Source organism: Triturus cristatus, chromosome 2_1, assembly GCF_964204655.1.
Source record: "Triturus cristatus chromosome 2_1, aTriCri1.1, whole genome shotgun sequence".
Classification (NCBI taxonomy): domain Eukaryota; kingdom Metazoa; phylum Chordata; class Amphibia; order Caudata; family Salamandridae; genus Triturus; species Triturus cristatus.
In genome coordinates this window covers 89637014-89655899 of record NC_140581.1, presented here as the reverse complement: position 1 = coordinate 89655899, position 18886 = coordinate 89637014, and the positions used below count along the sequence as shown (strand labels likewise).

General features: G+C 44.0%; 1 protein-coding gene across 4 annotated transcripts in view; it reads left to right on the top strand.

Annotated features, from left to right (window-relative positions):
• Positions 1–18886, top strand: part of UNC13B (unc-13 homolog B) — a 2660654-nt gene that overhangs the window by 359354 nt on the left and 2282414 nt on the right. For all 4 annotated transcript variants that reach the window (XM_085628130.1, XM_085628129.1, XM_085628128.1 and 1 more), the window contains exon 2: positions 14633–14662. In XM_085628130.1, coding sequence (XP_085484256.1) covers positions 14633–14662 — 30 coding nt within the window. The remainder of the gene's footprint in view (positions 1–14632; positions 14663–18886) is intronic.

The window sequence follows — 18886 nt, the reverse complement described above, 5'->3', positions numbered from 1 at the left end:
GCTATCCCACAACATCTGCATTATCTACAAAATAATCATGATTCCCTACCTTTATGGCTATGAGCTCAACGGCTACGAGGGCTAGCGCCACATCGATGTCAATGACACCATCACACCAGAGATGAAGAAGTTCAAAAAAGAGCAAGCATTGGCAAGCCAATGAACTGCCCTTGGCAGTGCATATTTTTTTTTAAAAAATCGATTGCAAAAATGTCACAAAATAAAAAGGAAAAAGAAAATGTGCCATTTTCTAAATGTGTCCGCCTTATGCTTGTAGAATTTTTTTTACATTTAAAAAACATTACCCAGTCTAGCTGTCCAAATCACAGGCATCGATCTATAACTTACATTTAACAAGCATTTGCAATGCAATAGGTCTCGCATTTGCGAAAGTTTGAGCTGTTGGCATTTGTAAATGACACTGCCTTTTACGTATGTGTTTTATAAAACTGATAATAAAAGGCATTGTCATTTACAATGCCAATAGCTTAAACTTTTACAAATGCAAGACCTATTGCATGCAGCCGTTTATAAATCAATTACTGAGAACCTCGTTAATCCTACATGGTGGGATTGAACTGTGTAGTGCCCTACGGCCGAGAGAAGCCACTTTAGGAGCACATGCTGTGGCTAATCTAATGGCAGTGCACTGGTCTATGATATTTTCAGAAGAGGAAGGAAGCATTTCTTTAAAGAGAAACGATTTGGAGACTTAATCAGAAATTGGAGTGACTTCCTCATTTCTCGACACCCAGGTGCAAAGGCCAGTTTACTGAATACTAATAACTTCAGACTGATCTACTTGGATGTATGTAGGTCTTAGACCTCTATATGGAGAACACTTCCATGAATTCCAGTTTAATGACTAAAAACGTGTGCTTGTTTTCAGCTGGTATTTATGACCCGTAAAACACCCCTCCCCAGATATATATATTGTGCTGGGTTTCAAAGACTAAGTAGCTTAACTGGATGCAGTAGAAACCATTCCTAACGGGTCATTTGCAATTTCCACACATGACATTCCAACCCAGGCAGTTCCATACATGCTTTACTTTCACTGCAACAAGTCTTTCCTCTAGGTCACTTTTTTAAATATATAGATATATTTTTTTTAATGGGGATGCACATTTCTGTAGTGGCTTGGCAGTGTTTTCATGGAGGCAGATATTGTACCTGAGGGCGCTAACCCACATGTCTGTTACTGGTATAGGTAGTAGTATTTTCATGTTTCTGCTGAAAATAAGTCAAGCACAGAAACGTGCCCAAAACTTGAGGTCAAGATATTCTACTGTTCCAGCACCAATTCTTGACTGGCTGGGTAAAGTGTATTTTGTGGGGGCTAACCAAAGAGCCAGCAAGCATGCAGAGTAAAATGCAGGCATGCCTATGTGCATTCAAGAAATGCCTTTGAATGTTCAGTAAAGGTGTTAGGGCCGGGGAAGACTTGCAGTCCTAGGTCAAACAAGCATTGGCAGAGCCAACACATTTGATGCTTGTATGCAGAGTAGATGGGACCGTGCACACGGTGTACAAATATCAAACCTACTGTACTAAAGTGCAGACAAAATCCTCTGAGCGGGTGCCCACCCCGCTTCTACATTTATTTTAACTCTCGAGGGAGCCTACCCCTCTTGCCGCCGAGAAGCAATCAACGCCGCGACCCTGTTTGGCTAAACCAGATCGCAGGCGCCCTTGCCCTGTACGTGGGCGGGGCCTGCTCCGGCAGGAAGAGAAACTGGTGTGCCGTGCTAACGCGGGGCTCCCATGCTGACGGGAGAGTTCCGTGGTGACGGCCGGAGTGGAGAAAAGCTCCGGGTCCCAGGAGGGGGCCCGGGTGAAGAGTACGGGCGGCCGAGGCTGCCCACGGCAGCGCGGGGCTCCCAGGAGTGCAGGGAAGCCCCCCCAAGAGAAGTGCTGCCGCCGCGAGGAGGAGCCCGCGCCAGAAGAGAGCAACCCGGTGAGTGAAGAAGGGCTGGGAGGGCTCCGTGTGGGCTATTGTTGGTGCCTGATTGAGGCACAGTGTCCTTTTCGCATTCTGAGCGGCCCCGTCTTGCAGCGGGCCGCTCCAACGGGGATGACATGTGGTCGGAAGGGGGACAGGAGATGTGCACATTGCGTGTGTAGACGTGCGTGTTCACGTGCGCATACACAGGCTCCAATCGCAAATCGCCCTGCGCATGCCCATCTCCTATCCCACTTCCGAGGCAAGTTAGCAACAATAGATCTCGCTGGCGACAGCGCTTTCGCGCTGCGTTCGCCAGGCGAGACCTAAAAAAGGAGTGCAGGCAAAATAAATATATGTTAGTTAATGTAATAATAAATTTATTAACATTAAACCAACTTGCAACTGATGAGAAAAGAACTATTCTAGGCAAGGGTGCACTACCTTTGTGCGGTCAGTCAAGTGAATGAAGTGGCTAAAGTGGATTGACCCTCTGCCCCATGCTGTATCCGGTGGTGCACAGAAGTAAAATGTAAATAAACCGGCCAATTAAATCAGATTAACTTTGAATTGGGTGAAAGTAAAGGTTCACATTTATCCTGGTTCATGTCATTGAGCCATCTTAGGACTAGTTGTTGTTGTTCTTAGTGAATAGCAGGAATTCGGTTTTGTTGGGGTTAAGTTTCAAGTCTGGACATTCAGGTTTGATTGTGGTGCAAACTGTGTTTGATGTTTTAACGTCTAGAACAGAGGATATTTTCTTATAAATAGTTGTTTCTTGTTGTATTGATGAATCCTGTATGTGAGTAGTGTTCCAAGAGCATCAGTGTAAAGGTTGAATGACTGGGTACAAGTGGGAACTCTGTAACTGATTGGGACGTGGATGTGCCAGTGTGAATTAACTGGTGTTGGTTGGATAGGTAGGAGGAGAGCCAGTGATGGGCATTTCCAGTCAATCTTATTGAAGACTTCAGGGTGTGGATGAGAGTGGGGTTGTTGAAGACCACTGAAAAGTCCAGTAATATCAGTGGGGAGGGTTAATCTTTATTTGTGGTCAGCAGGGAGTCTGATTGATAGTTGTTCAGGAAAAGGTTAACGTTGATGCGATATTGAAGTTGTACATAGACTTCTTTGGTGACCTTTCCAAGGTAGGGCAGGTGTGTGATGGCCCTGTAGATGGCAAGGTAATCCCGATCTAGTGTGGGTTTCTTAAAGAGTGGGAAGTTCCGCCCTGTGTTGAGAGCCTCTGGGAAGGTGCCTTAGGTGAGGGAGCATTACAGTGTTATGTAGAGGTGACAGAACTTTGATGAAGGACAAGGATAAGCCATCTTCTCCTTTGGAGGTGGTTTTGAGGGATTGAGCCTGTCAGTACAGTACGTTCTTTGGGAAACAGGGGTTTGAAGGATGACTATTAAGGGGCAGCTGCTGCCATTCCACTGTGGTGTGGGGGGGGGGGGGTGGTGAGTAAATAATAAAAATATTAACTTGCCTTTCCTTCCGGCTGCCGAGATCTTCTGCTCCTGTTCCACACTGCTCCTGTTCCGATACTACAACTCCCATGGGTAGAGGCTCCCAGACCTGACCGAATCCCAGCGCTTCTCACAGCATGAGAGAAGCGCTGGGATTGGTTGACGCGGGCCAGTTTTGCACTCCAGCAGGTTCTTGGAGCCTGTCTGAGCACCAGGATATCTCCAAAGAACAGCCTGGGGATATCCAAATGCGCATGTCGGTGATTGGCCAAATCGACATGCGCACTTTTAATGCCTACCACCTCTCCCCTGCTGTGTGACGTTGTGGCCTGGCTGTGCCCTCGACTCGGCCCGCTAGAAAAAAAAATGAAAGGACTATAAAATAGTTTTATTGTCATTTTATTCTTCTTCTGACTGCTGAGTTTCAGCAGTGAGGTGATGCTCCTCCGCCATAGCGGAGGAGCCGCCCCTGTCACTATCGTGCGTTGTCGATGTGCTGTTGTATTTTCTGTATTTTTTCATTAAAGAAGTGATTGATAGCATTGCACTTGTCCATAGACTGAGTGGTAAAGGGTCAGGCAGGGTGTTTATGTAGTGCTTGATAGTTTTGAAGAGTATTCTGCTTAAGTTGGCAGCTTTATTAATGGTGTTGGTATAGTTCTTGGCTTTAGCTGATGTGATGACTTAACATTGTGTTTTACAGAGGGATTTCAGTAGTGTGAGGTCATCAGGGTTCTGCTTTTCCTACATTTTCTTTCCTTGCCAAATAGACAATTGCTGTCTTGAATGTCTTTTTGGTACCAAAGTGATAGAGTTTAGAAGGGTGTAGATGTCAAATATGGAGGTGGGATGGCAAGAGAGGAGTTCTAGCTTGACGTTGTCTGTGCAGAAGACTTTGAAGGATCTGGAGATTAGTTTTCTTTAGTATTGACCTCTGTGTGGTGTTTGGATGCAGGGTGATGAGGATGATGAGGTGTTTGGTCTAATTCAGGATTATGCAAGACTTGGATCAGATGGTTAGGGATGTTGAGAAGATGAGGTCAGGATGTTGTCCTTCGAGTGTGTTGATTAGGGGACATATTGTATTGTACCATGTTGAGTTTACCAATGAGGTTGAGGAGGGTGGCTAATGTTTGAGTTGTCTTGGGGTGTAAGTCTCCAAGTATGGTGATGTAGGTGTATGGTTGGGGGAGGTGGTGAAGAGTTATGAGAATTTGTCTTTCAAGTCCTTGTTTTGTCCAGGAGACCTGTAGATGAGATGTAAAATTTGGTTGCAAAGCCTGAAAAGTGGCACGCGAGGAGCTCCATTGAGTTCAGTGTTGCTAATTTGCTTATGGTGAAGGATCAGGCAGACTTATGGATGATTATGAGGGCTCCTTCTTTCTTTGGTATATGGTCTGCACAATGAATTCTGTAGCGTAGGCAAAGGAGGATGGTTGTGCAACAAGGGGTATGCAGTTCCTAGGGGGAAGACAGGTCTTGCTTCGTGATGCCCTCACACACCCCAGAGGATGCCATGCTTCATTATTGGGCTTTGCTCCTCATCGGGCCAGCGCTGCAATGCCCGACGGGCTCACCGTGAACGGGGCTCTTTGGCGGAGATCTTTTAGTGAAGCAGCCGTAAGGTGTGTGCGGATATGAGGGCAAGGGTAGTGCAAGGATAGTGAGTGTTTAAAATAAGTCAGGGTCAGTCCTAATCAAACCTATTTTATTGTTCTAGGTAGATCCAGCTTAATTAAAAATCGTAAGGATGCCCTATATGGAGGTAATGTTCCTAGAGGGCTATCTCTGTGGGAAGGGTCAACATGTTTCGTGCCTCTGTTGCTCCTAGCCAGTCAAATGGCACTTCATTAGGACCTAAGTGACTGGTATGTGTTGCACTACTAGATGTCTGGCTCCTAATGTTGTTGGATGGTAACCAGGCAGAAATAGCGTGAAGTCCTAGTAGATTGTACTGGACGATAGCATGTGACCCATAGAAAAAGGTGTATAGGCTGACGGGGATGGTAACAACGCACGTTGTTGCTCTGTGGGTCACGGGGCCCAAAGCAAGGGTAGGATTACAGCTAGTTGCTTCTTCCCTAACCCTACAGAGCAACAATGTGCTTTACCATCCCCGTCAGCCTATAGACCTTTTTCTATGGGTCATATGCTACCGTCCAGTACAATCTACTAGGACTTCACGCTATTTCTGCCTGGTTACCATCCAACAACATTAGGAGCCAGACATCTAGTAGTGCAACACATACCAGTCACTTAGGTCCTAATGAAGTGCCATTTGACTGGCTAGGAGCAACAGAGGCACGAAACATGTTGACCCTTCCCACAGAGATAGCCCTCTAGGAACATTACCTCCACATAGGGCATCCTTACAATTTTTAATTAAGCTGGATCTACCTAGAACAATAAAATAGGTTTGATTAGGACTGATCCTGATCTATTTTAAACACTCACTATCCTTGCACTGCCCTTGCCCTCATACCCGCACTCACCTTACGGCTGCTTCACTAAAAGATCTCCGCCAAAGAGCCCCGTTCACGGTGAGCCCGTCGGGCATTGCAGCGCTGGCCCGACGAGGAGCAAAGCCCAATGATGAAGCATGACATCCTCCGGGGGGTGTGAGGGCATCACGAAGCAAGACTGTCTTCCCCCTAGGAACTGCATACCCCTTGTTGCACAGCTTACTATGAGCCATGTATGCAGAACCTACTAAAATAACGGCTCCCGGTCCCAAAACCCTCTCCTTTTTGATAAAGGAGGATGGTTGTCTAGTATTTACAAGGATGTAGGGGTGAGCCATGTTTCTGTGATAGAGTGCTTCATGGTTGTGATAGGTATTAGTCTGCAATGTCTTGTGCAGAGAGTATTCGAAGAGTGTGCATTGACATGCTTCATGTGAGGCTCGTGTTTGGTATTTTAAGGGTGTGCGATTGTTATCAGAATATATTATGTTGGGTCTATGTGTTATGGGGATGCTAGATGAGACTAATGTGCCCTAGGTTTGGGAGTTAATGTGGGAATGAGCTGTATGGGGTGCTGGGCAAGGCGCATGAATATATCTTACCTTTTATGCTCTAGTGCAAAATGGGTTCTGGCCTGAGGCCCATAGTGGGCTCAAAAATAAGAAGCCTTTTGTTTGTGTCCATCTTTTGCTGGGAGTGCCTGAGCAGTAAGATGCTCTTAGAAGCTGGTTGAAGTAGGGATAAGGTAGGAAGTGATGTTACTACCTGTGGAGATGGATGATGGGGGAAAGAAGTTCACTTATCTGGCTTCTTCTTTTAAAGCTTTTTTGGGTGGGAAACCATTGATGTCCCTTGCTACAAATGGATGCTGTGAATAGTAGTGTGGCCACTTAGTTTGCCGATAGATGATGAAGAATGAAGTGCGCTTGACTTTCGGCTTCTTCCTGAAAAGTTTTTAACAGGAAACTAATACCTCGTCCTGTGGACATGGAGGTCCATGCTACTTTGCTTGCCCTTGCTACCTTGTTTCTCAACGTAATTATTCCTCACCAGGACATATTATGTAGGGTAAGTGGGTCAAGTGAAAGTAGAAGCAATGGCTTGGAAGTGAGTGGATGGAAAGCACGTGGTAGGTGTTGTATCTGTATTGCTTTACAAGAGACGTTTAAGAATCCCGTGGTCTGTAATGTAGCTGCGAAAATAAGCCTTGGCAGCATTGTGTCAATCAAGACATTTATTGAAATTTGCAATATTGACTCATCATTGTAAACCAGCATTCACATATTTGTCCTATAAAAAACATCACACATCATAATAGCAACAAAAGTGTGTGTGTGATGTTTTTATGTTGGAGCCACGCCTCCTGTGAAGCATACAAAAAAGTTAGAAATTGAATGCTTGAATTATTCTCAGCCAGTGCCAATTACACGGGCCGCATCCTAGCCCATCATTATTTTGCACTTCACGCCAACTCCGTTTGTTCCCAGCCATGTGCAAATCAGTCTTGAATCTAGTCCGAAGGGAGCAGCACAGCCCGAACTGCCAGGCCAGTTACTACCTGAACCGGAACATAAGCAACCCCTGGAATGGGTTTGCCCCTATTAAAGCTCATTAGCAGGAAGAGCTTGGTACCCGTGGCACTGTGTACGGGATCCACATCTAGGCATACACTTCACACTTAGAACTTCACAATTAAAATGCAAAAATGTTTTGTATCGAATGCTCAAATGAATCGGGCACTGGTAATTGCTCTCGGCTGCATCCCAGTTCATCACCTCTGTGGAAGTGAAGTGGGTATGCCCAGATGTGGGTCTCTTCCTCTCTGTGCCACAGGATTCACACTGTACTTATCTGATGGGACTTAAGAGGGTCGAGACTGGTCTCGAGTTGCTTTAGTTCCTGTCTATAGGGGACCAGGCCAGGCAAATTAGGCTGGACTGTTCCTATTGGAGCAAGATCAAGAATGATTTGCATATTGCGAGTCTTTGTCTACATGTCTAGAATGACACTGTGTGCAAACAAATGATGGTCTGGTATGGGAACCAGAAGGATCGAGAGTCTGAGATTTCAACCATTATTATTATTTATATGGCGCACGAATCATCCCCCAGGGTATCTCTCGGCGCCCAGGAAGCAGGCATCTTAATGCAGAATTACTCAATTAAAATAGCCAGGTTTTTTGGTGTTTCTTAAAGATAATCAAGGTGGGACATGCCCGCAGGTCTTCTGGCAACACATCCAATATTTGGGGGCCAGGTAGGAAAAGGCGCGGCCACCCATCTTAACTTTTTTAATTCTCCGAGTTTGAAGGAGCTTTTGGCCACTGGATCTTAGCTGCCGGACCGGGGTATACCATTCTAATTTCTTATTTAGGTATCTAGGTCCCCGTCCGTAAAGTGCTTTGAAAACTAGGCATAAAAGTTTGAAAACTGCTCTTTTCCTAATAGGAAGCCAATGTAACTCTCTCAATAGCGGTAAAGATGGAGTACGTGCTGGCTTGTTCAATGCTAGGCGTGTCGCCGTATTTTGAACGACTTGTAGCCTTGAGAGCAGGTTCTCCCTCATCCCCACCAGCAGAGCGTTTCCGTAATAAAGTCTACTGACTAGAAGTGCCTGTATCAGGACCCTTCTGGTGGATAGAGGAATCCAAGAGAAAATCTTTTTTAGTGTGCGCATCAGTCCAAAACACTTGCCTGATAGTCTTAACATGCTCCTCTATGGATAAGTTATCATCCATTAAAATGCCAAGGTTTTTTGCCCATTTTTTGGGGTGGGAGCGTCTCCAAGTTCCCCAGGCCACCACGCCTCTGTCCACAAGTCCTCAGCTTTCCCAAACAATAAGATCTCAGTTTTGTTGGAATTAAGTTGCAGGAAGTTCTTTCTCATCCATGTGGCTATTTTTAGCATGCAAAGCTTGAATCTATCTCTGATCACCGCGGCGTCCTTCTCTATGGGGACTATCACCTGAGTATCGTCCGCATAGGAGATGGTTTGTAGCCCACAGGATTTGAGGATGGTGACCAGAGATGACGCATAGATATTGAACAGCGTGGGGCTTAGTATGGAGCCTTGAGGTACACCCTTGTCCACGGTTGTAGTCTGGGATACGAGGGTGTCCAGTTGTACACATTGAGACCTATCCGATAGAAAACTCTGCAGCCATTCTAATGCCATCCCTGTGACACCAATCTCTCGCAGTTTATCTAACAAGATTCTGTGAGAGATGGTGTCAAAGGCTGCTGACGGATCTAAGAGAACCAGCATTGTAGGGGTCCCTTTGTCTAATAGTAGCCTGATTGTATCCGTTACCTCTGTTAAGGCAGACTCTGTGCTGTATCCAGCACTGAAGCCAGACTGCGAGGGGTCCAAAAGATTGTAATGTTCCAGACAGTCTGAGAGTTGTCGGTTGACCAGGGTCTCCATTATTTTTGAGCAGCTGGGAAGAAGAGAAATGGGTCTATAGTTTTGTAAGTCAGCGCAATCTGCTGATGGTTTCTTTGGCAGAGGTTTAATAAATGCCTTCTTCCATTTCGATGGGAAGGAGGAGGTTACTAAAGACAGATTGCAGATTTCCCTAATTGGATTTACCAACTCATTTCCTAGGTCGGAAATTATGTGGGGGGAGCCACATCAGACAGGGAGCCTGACTTAATATGTTTCAACAGTGGTAGGACTTGCTCCATAGTAATAGTTGCAAAGGTCTCCTGTCTCGGTGGGGGGGGGGTGGGGGGGGGGGGATTATCTGGGATTAGGATTTCTTCCCTATTCTCTAATTCCTGATCAAAGGAGTCATAGATATTGTCTATCTTACTTTTGAAATGCTTGTTTCTGCAATAGATGCCCCATGTGTGACTGGTTTGCCTAGAAGTGGATCTTGTGCTCACTGTGCCCGAGGACTCGAGCCATACCTCACCGAGAGACCTAGTTGGTCAAAACTGGTCTGGGATGGCTTGTGCTCCCATCTAAAGGAACCTGGCCTATCAGTTCTAGAAGTTCTATTCCTATTAGAACAGTACCAAGACTGATTTGCATAAGGCGTGTAGAATAGCACAGTGGTTGAAAAACGATGGTCTGGAATGCGACACAGAGATTGATAGTGGTTGAGATTTATTTAAGCATTCCGTCCAGCACCCTGTTTCTACCTCAAACATTAAATGCTGCAAGTGAAATGCAGTGTATCTACTAATAATTTGCTATTGTTAACTTACCAACTTTCACTTTTGATTGTTGTGTTCAGCAGTAGCCAGATGAAAATGTGTGTGAAGAGGCAAGACTTTAGCAGAGGTCAAGAATATCCTAAAGCGGTGGTAATTTCCTACTTAAACTATTCTGGATTAGTACAAGGACATTTGTGGTTTGTCTTCGCAGAGGTAAACGCATATGTTATGTTAATAATATTTCTTCAGCGTAGCGGTTACCCCAAGGTGTCCTGGTGCTAGCTACTGCCTTCGGAACAGAGGAGTATTTAGTGACCTATGCACTGAAAAGCCTGGTTTTTATTCCTCTCTTAAATGTCATTAGCTCAGTGGCATTCCTAATATGGAAAGGAAGCTCGTTCCAAGCCCTTGCAGCACAGGTGATGAAACTTCTTCCATCCCAGTTGACTTTTTTAAAGGAGCGTATTAATATACCTTTGGCTCCTGGCGAGCGAAGAACTCTTCTGGGGAAATACCATTGAAAACGCTTTTTCAGGTAATCCGGCCCAATCCCTGATGGGCTTTAAAAGCAGTACACAGGGATTTAAATTGTATCCGTCGTTTGACTGAAAGCCAGTGAAGCCTTTTTATTTCCTTCGCGACAGATACAAATTTTAGTGTACCAGTCAGCAGTCTGGCTGCTTCATTTTGCAGGATTTGGAGTTTGTTTAAATGTCGCTTTTAAATGTTAAGGTAAAGGCTGTTAAAATAATCCACATGTGAGAGAATGACAGAAGCCGCCCTACAGTTAAAAAGTCTAACATTGGAGAGGGGGCTTCGTGCAGCTAATGGACGATCTAAATCAGATAGTAAAGGCGGTCTAACCAAAACTTGTGTATTTATGGATATAATTCTTCTTTTTTTAGGAATTGTTTTTGGGTTTTAACTAGAAAAGGATTTCTATTATGAATTTTATCATGTGATATTTTTAATGTTTCTTTAAAAGTATTCCTTGATTTTTTATATTGTTTGTTTATATATGTCTTCTATGATTGTTCATGATCGAATAAAGACTAATTGAATTGAATTGAGATGTTATCACTACACGTACAGGTAGTTCATAGTCATCCACAACTTGACCACTTTCATGCAGTCATGGAACCTTTTCCCTTTCTCCAACTCCTGCCCTGGTTGCACAGACCCCACTATTTGCGTGTCATCTGCATAGGATGTTAACTGGAATCCAAAGGATCTAATCTGAACCGCCAAGGGTGACACGTAAACATAAAAAAGTGTGGGACTAAGGGAGGAGCCCTGTGGTACTCCACAAGGTAGGGAGAAAGGTTTGAAGCAGGCTTTTTCTAAATCCTCAGTTTGAATTCTTTCCATCAGATTTCAAAAGGTTCCAGGCATTGCCTTGGACCCCGCAGGCCGGCAAACGGTCCATCAGAACTTCATGGTGGACCGCATCGAAGGCTGCGGAGAGGTCCAACATGATTAATGCTGCATTTCCTCCCTGGTCCAGGGCTTTTCTTAATTCTTCTGTGGATTTTATAAGGACTCTATACTGTGTCCTTTCCTAAATCCATATTGAGTTCTATCTAAAATATTGTTTGCTTGGAGGAACGCACTGAGTTGCTTGTTCATAGCTTTTTTCAACCAATTTTGCCGGCAGAGGGAGACGAGAAATTGGGCGGTAATTATTAGGATCCTTATCTGAAAGAAACATGTTAGTTATAGATTCCTTACCTTAGAATTACCCCCAGGCGTCAGACTGGATCCGGAACGTTTTTTTTTGTCAGCAGTACTACTGAGCGTCGAAAGGTGGCATCGGTCGGCTCAGCGTTCGTCGTTGGCGTCGTGGTCGCCGGAATGACATCGCGAAAGCTACTTAGACGCCGCCCCTGCACACCGTGCTCACAAGATCAGTTATCTGTTCTGCAGAAACTGGACCAAATTCCATGAAGGCAAAGCTGTCTAATACCTCGCTGTTTTAAGTCCAGCTGACTCGTAACGTCGACAGAGGCATTAATGTTCGATTAGATTCGATCCACCTTAGCCTCGAAAACTAAGGGCTAATGAGTCACAAAAAGCTTGGGATGCTACATTAGCATGGCTGCATGATGGCGCCACCAGTTTAGACACAACCCGAAACAATTGTTTAGTGGAATTTTTTGCGGTTTCTATTTCCCTTGTATAGTAACTACTTTTTTCTTTTGATAAGAGGCGTTTATAGTTAGACAATGCTTGTTTATAACGAGCTTTCTCCTGGCTGTCATACTCTAGGTGCCAGCGTCTCTCTTGTTTCCTGCACCATTATTTCTCCAGCCTCAGTGCCTCAGAGAACAACGGGCCGAATGGGAACTCCTGTTTTTGGAAGCTGTTTTATATGGAGCTAAATTAGCAAAGGCCTTTTGAAGCCAGTCCGTATAGTTAGTAGTGGCCAGCTCTGGATCTAGAATAGCTTCTGGCTGAGTATTAGATAAATACTGTTTAAGAAGAGCCTGGTCTATACCATTCCAAGACTAGAACTATTTAGGGGGTCTGACCTAGTGTGTGGGGAAGTTGGGTGCAGAATACATTCACTGGTTTTGTACGAGTGAATTCCCAGCCTAACTATAACATCCCTGTAACCTTTGTTTTTTTCAGTTGTATCTGAATCACAATGGAAAAAAAAAAAAAGCTCACTCACACGCCATATCCCCCTCGCACACGGGCAAACGCCGTACGTAGTATGGGGTTGGATGTATGTGGGGGGGTATAGGTCCAGGCCATGCATGGCAGTTGTTGTATTAAGGTACTGTAATTATATATTACTTTGTTATTAAAAAACATTTAAAAAATCACTGGGGGAAAAAACAAAGGTTACAGGGCCGTTATAGTTAGGTTTACGTTTTACCCACACAAAACAATAGCAATTCAGCAGTTATAGTTTTTCTTATCTGAAGAAACTATAACTCGTGCCGTTGAGTAACTTTAGGCCACGAGTTGTAGTTTATTCAGATAAGAACAACTATAACTGCCGAACTGCTATGGTTTAGTGTGGGTAAAACATGAACGTAACAAAGACGTCCCTGTAACCTTTGTTTTTTTCAGTGTGTGTGTGTAATATATATGTCGAGCGAAGCAGCGATAGCAAAACAAACACTTGATCACCTTAAATAATTCCGCCCCCTGTGGGCCTCTCAGTGAGTTCAACAAGTGCATGGTGCTGTTCGTAGTTTTGCTAAAAATACTATCACCCCAGTGGGTCCACTCTCGCTCTGAAAAAATAGCAAAACAAAGTGTACACCCAGCATTAGGATAATCCAATGTACATTTCTTGAATTGTGGTATATTTGTTAAGACCCGCTAACTCACACAGTGCGCCACACAAGATCTGATGCTTTCACACGGTCCCCCTCAGTGAGGAGCCGATATCACACAGTGTCAGGGAAGACGAGCTGGGAACCACTGCACCGAGTGGCTTTCAAGCTCATCTTTCAAGGTCTTGAACAGCTGATGTCCATTAAGAACAAAAATATCCCAGAACATCGCACCAGCCGTAGCAAATTATTATCATTTTTTGGTTTTGGGAGGTGGGAGCAAAAGTTAGGCACTTATTGCTACGCCCCGCCACACCCCAACCCCTCTCCCCCCCACCGCCGACGTGAAATTATTTTTTGTTGGCAAGTCTCGATACATTTTTCGTTTAATATATTTATTGCAAAATAACAAAACTCTTTAAATAAGATCAAATGACTGCATTTTTCGCACACCATTTTCAGTAGTTTATGCTAATTAATTATATTAGACTTAAGGAATCTCGGTATTTCATAAAACGTTCGGATGCTTTAAACATTCATGCATGTGTATTGAAAAGATAACATCTAGATAATAATGACACGAATATTCCGCATAATGTGCGTCTGTTCACGTACTACGATGGCCGTGTGACTTTTCACGTCCCATCATCGTCAGTCGGCTTTATTTGGCGTCACTGCCTCTTACAGGCAGAATATACAATCTATAGAACTCAAGCTGTCTTCTTTGCATTTCTTCTTATTATTTTCAGCCGAAGAGTAGCGGAATTGAGTACATTTTACTGCAGGTCAGATTTACTAATGATTCGAGTATGTGCAAAAGGACTTCGCAAATGCAAGTTAAGATTCATACATGTGTCATATTGTGTAATAATATGCAAATAAATATGTCCACCTGTGAAAAGTATAAGAAAACAGCATACAACAAGAGCAGTAAATCTCAAAGTGCAATGGCCAGAGATGTTCATGAAAGTAAAAATGACCACGCGACACCGGTATATTGCGCCAAAACGCTCTATAGTTGCTGGCTACTTCTCTGAAGATGAAAATCATTTCAATGGAGATTGTTTCAAATGAGAAAAAAAGTATACCTACAACTCTAATTGCATATGCTTCTCAGTGTTTAGACTTTTTGCTTCATTTAGAAAATCAAGTTAAAGGATATTTACAAATGAGGAAAGCAGATTTTAACTAAAGTTCTTTGTAAAATGTCACTCAATGTGAGTTGTCCATTATATAGGGGGGTAACTCATTTTTAAACTGAGCAGTAAGTAGTGTGTTCCAGAATTACATTCTAACTTGAGTTTTGTTTCTTTTACAGTAAAAAAAGCCAAACTACAAGGACCTCCTGGTAAGTTTATTTTAGTTATCTGAAACTTTTTTTTTTAAATAATGAAACCGTTAAACAATTGAACTTGAACACTCACTGTAGTCATGTATGATATGTATTCATGTTTATTTATGTATCTCAAACATGAGTGCTGATGAACATTAACAGGAATGGTGCTCTTTGGAGCACCATTTGCTTGGAATGCCATTTATATCTAGTACGATAACATTCTGTGATTCATAATACAGAAAGATATAATATTTCATGTAATACATATTATTTTAGTCTGGAGAATTCATTTGCATCTTCTCTTGTTTCTGCTTTATGTGTGAATTGTTTTCAGTGTGATGATCACAAACACCTGACATCTTTAGTTCAGCAGTGCATAGTTTTACAGCAGTGCATAGTTTTCATCCGTTGCCTGTAACCACACCCCCATGCTTACTCATGTTGCTTAGGGTCACTGCTCTCCCACGTGCCTCGACTAGGTTGGCCTTGGAAGTGACGGAGCAGAGCTGCAAATACTTGCCACTCCTTTGTGCTTATGTCAGTCCCTTTCTTTCTGCACCCTCGAATGTGAATCTGGAGTCCCAATCTCTTTTAATCAGTTGAGAAATGTCTTCCAAAATATTTTCTAGTGTGCAAGGGGACCATGTCTTCACCAAAAACTTCATGTTCAAGCTGATCCTTGACTGAAGTGTGCCCTCATGCACCCAAACGAGATCTATGACTGGAAAGTGAAACTGTACATTGCCAAACATCAAAATAAGTTACGGACCTTGTCAGTCCTGCTCCAAGTTGATGGTATGGACTTGTTCCTGCTCTGGAGGCCGCCCCAGCGACAGATCTTCGTAGTTGAGGTTGTCCTGTAAGTCCAACTCGAAATCCAAGAAGGAGCATAAGCAGTCAAAGCGTGACTCAATACCTTTCCCCCCACTCTCTGTCCAAAGTGAAGTTGGGAAGGCATGAAGGAGCCAATTGGTCTCTGTAGTAAATTACTTGTTAGCTATTCTCCACTGTACTGCTCTGTTAGAATGTTGCATGACATCATAGAATGCCTGAGTGCCTCTCTGGGTGAGATTGTCAGTTGGTCAACTCAGGCTGAGCTGTTGGGAGCTTGCTCCTGGTGGGGCTATCTTTGTATCATCTTTCTACTCCTGTTATCCTGACCACCTATGCTGGAACCAAGCTACTAATAAAGAAGTATCCTACATGTACATATGGACTCTGTATCTTCCTTTACAACAATTTTGGGGACGATCTGAAGAACTGACGCGTGAATTAAGGAGTAAAGACTACTAAGGAACCAAGGAACTAAAGCACAAGGAACTAAAGACTTTAATAATTTTCAAGACGTCAATTGAAACTTAAAGGTAACGCCCTGGTCAGCCCCACCAGTGTCCTGTACCATCTGGACAGCCTGCAGCCTGGGCGTTTGTCTTCAAATTACTGAGGAGCCTGCTGTCACCTGTAAGACTTCAACAGTGAATATTCTTTTTGCCAACAAGCCTGCCGTGTTTTCTGGCTTTCCACACCAGTGTCCTGTAATCTTTGTAGCCTGCAATCTGAGCGTTAGCTATCCTAGCCGTTATCTCCCCAGCAACAAGCCTCCTTGGCTGCATGGAGAGTATCTCAGTGTCTTGAGCTAGATTGTTTTTAACTGTGTGGGGCTTAAACGACAACGACAAGCACTCTTGTTATGTGCAATTTGGAGCTGTAATTTATTGGGCACAGTGACTACTTCAAACGGCTTTCACCAACCTAACAAGAGGATTTGGCAAAGTGACTCGCGGTACCAGTGGTGGCACCTTGTGTGAAATCGCGCGTCTTCTGAGGTAATGGCACATTTTATTTTCAAGGTTCTATCTTTTAAAAGTAGACTCTCACGGCAGCGCATCGTTTGAATTCTGGTCTGTGCTCGCGCTTCTCACCGTCTTTCCAGTGTCACACGGATCCTCGGGCATGGTGACGTCCTTCTCCCTTCTTGCCTCTAAACTACTTCGTGACGCATGACTGCAACAGCGCGCCGTGAGCCACCCGGCGCGGCGTCACAAACGTGCCACCATCTTGTGCTTGGTAACAGCACATACAGAGTCTTTTGGTATTCTATGGTGAAGTTTTCATTGCCAACCACGTTTATGTTGCTCGAGCGGTTGAAACTACTTTAATCAGAATCGCCATAGACTGCGGCATCCTGACAACGGACACAGATATGTTTTCGTTTCCTACAGTTGATTTCTGTTCTCCGTCGAGTTTCTGACACTTGGCATGCGGGACCAAGCCTTTTACCACATTGAGGACATTGGTCTGTGTATTACGGTTGTGTACTGTTCTTGATGCCAGTGCAGCAAGTGAAGGACGCAATACATCGGTTCAACAGGATATAGAACTCCTGGTTCCGTTTTGGTCTCTGGCTACTGTATGGATTTGTCTGTCGAAATCTCGGGTGAGATATCGCTCACTGGAGCTCCTTCTTTTTAATTGCCTATATTGTTAATTTATCTATCGGTCTGTAACTTTCGTTTGGGTGCGCACTCAGTTTATATTATAGTCTCTTCGGTGGGCAGTTTATGTTTAGATGTTTCTAGGCGGTCTCTGCCTCAACTCTAGTTTCTTTTAGTTGTACTGGGGTGTACCCTTGTTAGGGGAGGTTCTGTCATTCGTGGGTAGTCATTGCCCTGTTTCAGTTCGCAAGGTGAGTACCTTAGGGTGTACCCTGCCATGGGGAGGTCTGTTGTTCCCTTGGCGTTTTCCCCTTATTCTATGTAACTTATGGTGTACCCATCTCTTTGGGGAGGTTGTGGAGGTAGTCGATGTCTGTAATTTCTCAGTCTTCATACATAGAGTGTACCCATTTCTTTGGGGAGGTTGTGGGGGTGATCAATGCCTCTAATCTACTTTTCAGTTTTCCAGGGTTAGTACCCTGTGGTGTACCCTTCTAGGTGTAAACTAGTTAGGGGAAGTGGTTGAGGTTGCGTTTGTAGGTAGTCAATGCCTCATGTCAGTTCCCAGGGTTATTGCCCTGTGGCGTACCCTACCTAGGGGATGTTGTGTGTTCTGAAGTGTTTAATTTGTAGTGTACCTGTCCCTATGGGGAGGTTGTGGGGGTAATCATTGCCTCTAATCTAGTTTTTAGTTTTCCAGGGTTAGTACTCTGTGGTGTACCCAATTTAGGGGAGGTGATGTTGTTTTTCAATATATCTACCCTGTCGTGTACCCTGTTTAGGGGAGGTTTTCTTATTTTCAAGGGTTAGTACCCTGTGTTTTTGGCGAAGGTTGTTTGGTTATTTCCCAGCGTTATCAATGGGTCTTCTTTTCATGTTGACACTGTGCTCCGGTCGAAGTCCGCCTCCATGGAACTCGTGGCCAAGGGTTTCATGTTTGAAGGACTTTGAGTGTGACGTTCTTTTGTGTTTAGATCTCTTTCGTTACTCCTAGTGGATTTTAAGTGTCAGCATGCCTTCTAGCCTAACCATGGGAATCTTTGTTTCTTTCCACTGTGTTTTCTCTCTAGTGTCTTTCTGGTTGAGGTTGCACTCTTCTGGCTATCTAGAGTGAATCCTCGTTGTACCTTTTATTGAGGATGTTGTTTTCTCCCTAGGGCCTGGTTTACACCCACCTTTGGTTAACAGGGTGTCTACCCTGTGGTGTTCCCGCTTTTGGGGAGGTTGTGTGGGTGACCGCCCTTCTTGGTTGCATTGGTTTCTCATCTAAACCATGTTTTGTTTTTCCCTGAGGGAGGGGGATGGGGTGTGTGGTAATGTTGTTTGCAATTTTTAGTGTTTAGCTTATTTATGCATCTTAACATATTTCTGTTCATGCCAGTGAAATTCATGATACCTCATGCAATACACCTGTGGATATGTGCACCTCATTGTTGCACCTTCTTGCTAAAGATTTATTGAGGTATCTTATTTGTCTTTACTTTTACTTCTGTTGTTCCCTAAGGAAAGAGGATGTGTAGTAAATTACTTGTTAGCTATTCTCCACTGTACTGCTCTGTTAGAATGTTGCATGACATCATAGAATGCCTGAGTGCCTCTCTGGGTGAGATTGTCAGTTGGTCAACTCAGGCTGAGCTGTTGAAAGCTTGCTCCTGGTGGGGCTATCTTTGTATCATCTTTCTACTCCTGTTATCCTGACCACCTATGCTGGAACCAAGCTACTAATAAAGAAGTATCCTACATGTACATATGGACTCTGTATCTTCCTTTACAACAGTCTCCCTCCCGATCCCGACTGCAG